Source organism: Abramis brama, assembly GCF_963993115.1.
Source record: "Abramis brama genome assembly, chromosome: 4".
In the NCBI taxonomy this organism is placed as follows: Eukaryota; Metazoa; Chordata; class Actinopteri; order Cypriniformes; family Leuciscidae; genus Abramis; species Abramis brama.
The window spans coordinates 19786117-19795447 of NC_139966.1; the positions used below are offsets into that span (position 1 = coordinate 19786117).

At 36.5% G+C, this 9331-nt stretch overlaps 1 protein-coding gene across 1 annotated transcript; it reads left to right on the top strand.

Moving 5' to 3' along the window:
- The first annotated feature begins 928 nt into the window (after nt 1-928).
- LOC311080821 (uncharacterized protein) lies at nt 929-3747 on the top strand. Its single transcript, XM_084110975.1, has 4 exons — nt 929-1350; nt 1533-1586; nt 1680-1811; nt 1989-3747. The coding sequence occupies exons 1-4, from the start codon at nt 978-980 to the stop codon at nt 2267-2269; spliced, it is 840 nt and encodes a 279-aa protein (XP_083967101.1). The 5' UTR covers nt 929-977; the 3' UTR covers nt 2270-3747.
- Nucleotides 3748-9331: the final 5584 nt, after the last annotated feature.

The window sequence follows — 9331 nt, forward strand, 5'->3', positions numbered from 1 at the left end:
GAGTGAATTTGCATATTCACTCTGCGCATCGCCAGTAAAAATCACTTGGGTATGAAAAAAAGATGCGCTGAAAAACATATTGTGCGCGCGATAATCATCCCGGTGTGCACAGGCTTTAAGGATGCACAATGCCGGATCTAGGCCGTATCCAGATCAGATGGAGGACCTGCATCTAGACACGACCACAACGCATCCCTGAAGTGTCAGCAGAGATTGTGTCAACTAGACTCTCCCCTCATCGACACGACAGCCATCAGAACTGATCCTCAACAAACTCATCTCCATACCGGCGTGATGATTCCGATCTTCAACCAGATGGAACTGGATAAATATTTTAAATGTTCTGATCTAATCTGATTTCTGACCTATAATGCTGCCTGAATTATAATCACAGACTCTTTGTTCGTTGGCCAGTGGAGAACCCCTGACTGAGCTTGGGTTCTCCCAAGGTTTTTTTGTCCATTCTGTCACCTGATGAGGTTCTGGTTCCTTGCCACTGTCGCCTTTTTCGCCTTTGGCTTGCTTAGTTGAGGACATTAATATTCAACAATATTATTGAGATGCCTGCATTGACACCATTATATGAGAACCGAACTGAGTTGGACGATGACATTACAGTTTTCTCCAGAGCAGGTATTCAAAAATGATCCATCACTGAACTTACTTAAGCTGGGATGATGCTATTTTCTTCTAGAAAAAACATTATTCATTATTTCATTATTTTCCTGTTATCCCTGTAAAGCTGCTTTGAAACAATCTGTAGCCTATTATAAAAAAATAGCCTTGACTTGACTACTGATCTATATAAATATCTACTGAACCCGGAACATCCCTTTGATTATAAATAACCATTAACTACTTGTTTTTCTGGAGAAATGTAAATCATTTACAAAAAACAGTATATCAGGACACTATAAAAGGAACATGAGAGGCTGTGAGGATGAAGAGCAAGAGCTGGAAACAAACATCAGTGAAGAATGAAGGGTTTAGTATGTTTACTGCTGCTGTTGGAAACCTTTGTGTGTGTCGTACAGCATCAGGTAGATGGAGGACTCAATGAGAATGAGATTAGTCAACAGCTCAGATCTGAGGACGGAAGACAGAATCCACCTCAAACAGACACTTTGAGAGATGAAGATTCAACTGACAGCCAACAAAACTGCGAACCAAGCTTCCCTGACATCTATGCAGCGCTGAGAGAACTGACCGCCACAGTTACAGAGCAGAAAGTGAACATCAGAGAACTGACCGCCACCGTTACAGAGCAGAAAACCATCAACAGAGAACTGACCGCCAACATCAGAGCTTTAGAGACGCAACTGAGGGAAGAGATGAACAAGAAAAATGATGGTACCTCACCAAAACATTCACTCTTTTATCAATGATCCTCAAATTAAAACACCACTGCAAATTATACAATGCATAGTGTAAATGTTAGTGTAAAGTTGAGTATATACTGTGTAAATTGTGTTATCTATCTATTACAATAAGTATTGTGAATGTCATTTAACAGAATCTTTATTCCTTTACAGAAATCTCAAATCTTACTCTGGGTCAAGTGGAGGAGTTGAGAAAGGAAAATAGAGGTGAAACTGCTTGAATGATGTTAAATTCAGTGTGTACATTCTCAGTGTAATACAGTAATATATCACAAGATTGCTTATGTTTTTCAATATCAGACAGAGAAATAGCTTTTTCAGCTGCACTGATGCAATCTGGCAGAGGAGATATTGGTCCCTTTACCACTGAAATCACACTAACCTACAGGAACGTCTTCACAAACATAGGGAACGCCTACAACCCAATTACAGGTAATGATCAATGAAATCAGTTTATAGTAATGAAAACCCTTCTGCTCCATTCAGACCTCTCTGCAGTTGTGAAATGTGAATAAGATAATTAAATGATCTTCTATTTTATCAAAACTATTAGTATAAAGCAATCATAGAGGAAACATCTGATTCTGTATCTCTTGTTATTTGATTTAGGTGTTTTCACAGCCCCACTGAAAGGAGCGTACATGTTCAGAGTCTCTGTATTTGGTCGTGGCCCAACTGTAGCAACTGCAGACATTTTTAAGAATGGAAAGCTTATGGTTGTAGCACGTGCTTATCAGCCCGAGCAAGGGTTAAACTCCTCGAATGGAGTTGTGTTGATCCTGGAGGTTGGAGATGTTGTCTATGTGAGACTTTCGTCTGGCTGCAGGATATTTGATGACCAGTATAATCGCAACACTTTCAGTGGTTTCCTACTGTTTCCCTTAAGATAACAGGAGCTTTGCAGAATGTGATTCCAATAATTCTGAACCTTCAGCGTATGATTTAAGATGAAAATCATGAAGAATCATTAACATGATTAACCCTCTGGGGTCTAAGGTGTTTTTGGGGTCCTTGAGATGTTCTGACATGCCCTGACATTTGTGCTTTTTTCAGTTGCTTATAAACATATTAATGGCAAAGGTGTAATTACACTCTATTTAGCACAAACATGGCTACCATAATATGTAAGCAAAATATATGTACATGTTTGTATTTTTGAGAGAATAATGTTTATGCATGGTTATTGAAAAAACTAAAAACTAAAGTTTCTGAAATAAGGCCACAAAACACATACTAAATATGTGTCAATAAGACTTTTGAATAATGGATGTTGTCGCCTAGAGTTTTTTCTTCAAAATGATCTGAAAATCATCCTGCCTAATCATTCACATAAAACAATACATTGATTTAGATTGTGAAAGACACTTTCTGTTTGGAAAGGCATATGCGAGTGGGCGTTAACGATCCACCACCATCATGCATATTTAGTGTTTTGCACCCGAGGAGACAATGGGGCCCGCATGCTTAATGAGCCATTCATTCAGGTGTGTCACTGAGCCACAAGAAAGAATGCAAGTAATTGCAAGAAAACATGTCTAGTAATTGTGCAGTTAATTCTCATACTGTATTTTCAGTTTTAGAATATGTATCCTCTCCCCAAATTTGTCACTAATAAAACACAATAAAATTATTTAAAGAAAAGGCCTATATTTACATTTTAATAGTTTGTTTACATATACCTTGTAAATATTTTTTTATTAAAAAGGTTAAATTACAACTATTCAAATGTAATCTTTCTTTGTAAAAACTAAGTATACATTTTATCATACATATTTCAAAGTTAAGGATTCATTACTTTGAATATAGCCTAGGCTACATTGGAAAAACACTAATAACATATTTTTTGATGACTTTATTTAAGCAAAAATAGGCAAACAAAAGATTATTTGAGGTGGCAGATATTTTACAGTAAAAATGTATAATTTATCCAAAACTAGTCAACGAAATGTTGTCTTTCATATGTCTGTAACATAGGTCTTTCGTTTTTATTATAAGGAATATAAAAGCGGATCATTCATTCACACACAGAAACGCGATTCACTTGAGAATGAAAAAACTTACTACAGTATTCCTCAGCTCAGAGGCATCTGTTGCTCCTCGAAATACCAGCACTTCTGAGGTACATTTTCCATTATTAGACGGTGTAAACAAGTACAATGATCTGAATAAACTTGATGTGTTTTCTCGAGCTGATATGGGGGCGTTTGCAGGATTGCCTCAGTCATTTGCATTTGAATAGCGCGCGCTCTCCGTGGGCGGGGTCAAATTAAAAATAATGAGCTGAGATGAGAATGACTGACATCTCTCTCTTTTCTTACAGATTACATAAACTGAGAATATTTGTTTTTTTATATAAATGACTTCATTCAAAAGAAGAGAATTCAAGCTTCATGCCTGTGTGTCTGTATGCCTGTTTGACTGAGTATTCGCTGAGTTATTGTTCATTTTCGGACGTGTTTCAGAATTGACTTCACTGACAGAGAGTAGGCAGAACTCGCATCATGTTTATTTTTCTTTATTTGTCAAAAAGCACAACACTTTGTTTTTATTGTGAGTATACACAAAAATAATACTCACTTAACAGGATCGATTGATGTATGGAACTGGTTTGTAACATCAAAGTCAACAGATTATTGAACTGATCAATTGAACTGATAAGAAAAAAGCGAGCAAATCACGCCGGCGTGATTGCCGACCTCAGAGGGTTAAGCAATATTAATGAGGACTAAAGTGTGTTTGAAATTTGCAATAGATTACTGTATAAAAGTCTGAGCTGTCTATAGATGTAAGTGTGTATTAAGAGTTTTAGCACTGAGACAGACAGGAGCCATGAATATCACCTGTGACTCAAAAGTGTTTTGTTAAAGCAGTAAATCTAATAATGTTAAATAATATATTTTAAAGTATAGTTTGTTGCTGATCCTTGATCTGTTTCTCTTCACCCTACATACATAAATAAATAAGAGAATAAAGAGACATTGTGGCATTTTCTTTTCCTCATATTTTCATGAATATTTCCCCAACAATGCGTGCTATTATCATGATATCATGCTTATCGATCAAAATAACTGATTTTGTGGTGGCAATTTCCAGACATTTTTAAGAGTTTTATTTATCATTTACCGGATTATGTATTATGTTAGTTGCACAATAGTTATACAGCACGATAATCATGGACATAACTGGAAAAAGGATAAGGGAAGGCAAACGATAGGGTCACAGGCAGGGAACAAGAAACAATAGTCAATAATACAAATAAGGTCCATACACAAGAAGACAGTCACTGGAATAGAACGCTCAGAATGGCAGCCGGGTCAAACTTTAGTTCACGAGGAGGTGTGTGTGTGTGTGCCTGGCTTAAATAGCTGGGTGATATGAGACATGTTCATGGCTAGGTATGTGGGCTCTTGGGAATTGTAGTCCACAGTTAATAATCTGGAGAGTGAGACCTCTGGTGGCCGATCGAGGGATCTCCAGTGGAGTTTGTAACAAAAATAATAAACAATTTAAGACCTTGAAGGTATTTATGACCTAAAATTTTTTTGTATTTTGTAAAGAGATTTACAATCCAAATTTTGACTTGAATGTAAAGTACGGCATGATTCAGGCTTAGACTTTCTGAAATGCTCAAAACAAAGCAAAGATAATAATTCTATTACGTAAAAAACAGTAAATTTATTTAAAAGAAAATATTAGATACATTTGTTTTAAATTACTAGTTCAAGATAATTTAGTTTTTTAATTAGGATTTTATAACATAAAACATGGCATTTTTTAAGAGATGTACAAGCCAAATTTTAAATTGAATGTACAACATGACACGATTCAGACTTTGACTTTCTGAAATTTACAAACTTTATAGAAAATGTATAATAATGAATCATGGGTTTTTTTACAATTAAAACAATTAACTTCATTGTAAAGCATGACACGATTCATGCTGAATTGAAACATTTGGATTTTCTGTAATGTTAAAAATGTAAGAAAATATATTTAAAAATAATTAATTAATTTAATTCTTAAGATTTTATAGTACAAAACACAGACAAAGACATAAGATAAAAACATTTTAATATAATTTTCTCCAGTAAACATATCTTGACTTAAAGGGCACCTATTATGCAAAATTTACTTTTGCATGGTGTTTGGACATAATCCCCATAAATCCCAGGTTTGCCCACCCTGATCGAGTTCACAACACTGACTGACGTCCTAGGCTTTACCGTGCCGATGGCTTACACCCAAGCAGATTCGGATCGGATCTTCTGTCAGATAACATCTCCAAAATGTTAAATACCTTTTGACTAGTAACCAAAAGTTCAAATCATAGTCTCTGCTGCACCAAATTAACTGATATAAATAGTGTAGAACATTGCATAGAAACTGTGTCTATTCCTCGTTTAGTGAGATCAAATAATAAATCTACTGCAGGATCTAGAAAAAATCTAATTGTTATTAAACCAGAAAATGTTGCTATTAGTAAACAAAAACAATTTCTAAAGCTAGGTCTTCTAAACATTAGATCACTCACACCTAAGGCAGTTATTGTAAATGAAATAGTCACGGATAATAGCTTCGATGTCCTTTGCCTTACTGAAACTTGGCTTAAACCTAATGATTATTTCGGTCTAAATGAGTCTACTCCATCAGGATACTCCTATAAGCACGAACCCCGTCTGATTGGTCATGGCGGCGGTGTTGCAGCGGTCTATAGAGATATTCTCAATGTTACTCAGAAAACGGGTTATAAGTTTATTTCGTTTGAAATACTTGTACTAAATGTTACGCTCTTAGATGTTAGAAAAAAATCCATATTATCTCTAGCCTTGGCTACCGTATATAGACCGCCTGGGCCTTACGCTGATTTCCTAAAAGAGTTTGCAGATTTTCTCTCAGATCTATTGGTCAATGTAGATAAAGCATTAATTGTTGGAGATTTTAACATACACGTAGATAATCCAAATGATGCGTTAGGGGCTGCGTTTATAGATTTATTAAATTCCTTTGGGGTCAAACAAAACGTCACCGGACCAACTCATCGTCTTAATCACACACTCGATTTAATTATATCATATGGAACCGATCCAACCGATATAGATATCATTCCACAAAGTGATGATGTCACTGACCATTACTTGGTAACTTGCATATTACGTACTGCTGTAATATGTCATGCGGCGCCGCGTTTTCGACCAGGCAGAACAATCCTTCCATCCACCATAGATAATTTCTCGAGTTGCTTGTCTGATCTGTCTCAGCTGCTGCCTGAACCCAAACAAACAGATGAACTAGAAGAACTAACTAGCACTATGAGCACCATTCTCTCTAGAACATTGGATGTTGTTGCACCCGTTAGATTAAAAAAGGTCACAGAGAAAATTAAAGCACCATGGTACAATAATACTACGCATGTTCTAAAGAGAGAAACCCGTAATTTAGAGCGTAAATGGAAACAAACTAATTTAGAGGTCTTTAGAATCGCGTGGAAAGACAGTATGTCACGTTATAAAAAGGCCCTAAAAGCGGCCAGGGCTGAGCATCTCCGCAAACTAATAGAAAACAACCAAAACAATCCTAGGTTTTTATTTAACACCGTGGCTAGACTAACAAATAAACAGACGTCACCCGAACAAAATATCCCGTTACAGTTTAGTAGTAATGATTTCATGAACTTCTTCACTGAGAAAATAGAAAACATCAGAACCACAATTGTAAACGTTCAATCCTCAATCGCCCCTTATAATTCAGCCTCAATTTTCCCCCCGCAAGAACAATTACAGTGCTTTACAACTATAGAACAAAAAGAGTTAAATAAACTTATCACTTCATCTAAAACAACAACATGTTTATTAGATCCTATACCAACTAAACTACTGAAGGAAGTGTTACCTGTAGTGGAAGAGCCTCTCCTCAATATTATTAACTCATCTTTATCTTTAGGTCATGTTCCAAGAACATTTAAACTGGCAGTGATAAAACCTCTCATTAAGAAACCACAATTAGACCCGCATAATCTAGCAAATTATAGACCCATTTCAAATCTACCTTTTATGTCTAAAATACTAGAAAAAGTTGTGTCCGCTCAACTGGGCTCTTTCTTGCAAGAAAATGATATCTATGAAAAGTTTCAGTCTGGATTCAGACCGCATCATAGCACTGAAACTGCGCTCGTTAAAATCACAAATGATTTACTCTTAGCTTCTGACCAAGGCTGTTTCTCAATACTAGTTTTACTTGATCTAAGTGCTGCGTTCGATACTATAGATCATACAATACTCTTAGATCGACTACAAAATTATACTGGTGTTCAAGGACAAGCATTAAGCTGGTTTAGATCATACTTATCAGACCGCTACCATTTTGTCTATTTAAATGGAGAAAAATCGATCATAATTCCAGTAAACTATGGAGTGCCGCAGGGATCTGTGTTGGGCCCTCTATTATTCTCAATATATATGCTGCCACTTGGAAATATTATAAGGAAACATGGAATTAGTTTCCATTGTTATGCTGATGACACTCAAATATATATTTCATCACGGCCGGATGAAAACGCTAAATTATCCAAATTGACAGAGTGTGTTAAAGATATAAAAGATTGGATGACGCGTAATTTTCTATTATTAAATCCAGACAAGACAGAGGTAATACTTATCGGTTCAAAAAACCGCCCACAGAACCTCTCACAATACAACTTTGACATCGTAGGATGTCCTGTTACTTTATCCTCTACAGTAAAAGACCTGGGTGTTATACTCGATTGTAACCTGTCTTTTGAAAATCATATTTCGTATGTTACAAAAACAGCCTTTTTCCACCTTAGAAACATTGCTAAGCTACGTAATATGCTATCAGTTTCTGATGCAGAAAAGTTAGTTCATGCATTCATGACCTCGAGACTAGATTACTGTAATGCTTTATTAGCCGGTTGTCCTGCATCCTCAATAAACAAGCTACAGTTAGTCCAAAATGCAGCCGCTAGAGTTCTTACTAGATCAAGAAAATATGATCATATAACACCGATTTTATCATCACTACATTGGTTACCTATAAAGTTCCGTATTAATTACAAGGTATTGCTACTGACTTATAAAGCCCTAAACGGCTTAGCTCCAGTCTATTTAACGGATCTTCTATCACCCTATAATCCATCGCGCTCTTTAAGATCAATAAATTCAAGGCTTTTGGTCATACCTAGGATATCCAGATCAACCAAAGGAGGGAGAGCATTTTCACATTTGGCTCCAATACTCTGGAATAGCCTTCCTGATACTGTTCGTTGCTCGGACTCACTCTCCCAGTTTAAAACTAGATTAAAGACGCATCTTTTCAGCCAGGCATTCATATAATATTGTTAATCTCACAGTTTCAAACTACAATCCGGCCTCTAGTTCATAAATGCCAGAGGAGAACTGGCCCCCGACTGAGCCTGGGTTCTCCCAAGGTTTTTTTTTTCTCCATTAGGTCACCTGATGGAGTTTTAGGACACCATTAGGCCGCTTGATGGAGTTTTTTCGGTTCCTTGCCACTGTTGCCTTTGGCTTGCTCAGTTGGGGATATTTTGGGGATATTTAATTTTATTCTATCAATCAATAAATTCCACTAGAAACAAACTTTGTTGTATTATTTTATTTTAATACTGTGAAGCTGCTTTGATACAATCTGTATTGTGAAAAGCGCTATACAAATATACTTGATTTGATTTGATTTGATTTGACGTGAATGTCTGCCAAGCGTTGTAGGGGTTGTGTGGCTGGATGTATTAATCCACATGGCTCTCTCTATTTCGGTGGCGGAGCCAGAGGGGTGTCAACACCCCTGACATGTGATTGGCCAACCTGGGTGCCACCCCAAAATTTGATTTGCTACTTGGCAGTAAGCTGATGCTGATTTAAAAAAAATAAAAATTACGTTCGCCACAATCGCCAGCAGCGCACGCAGTTTTCAAACGG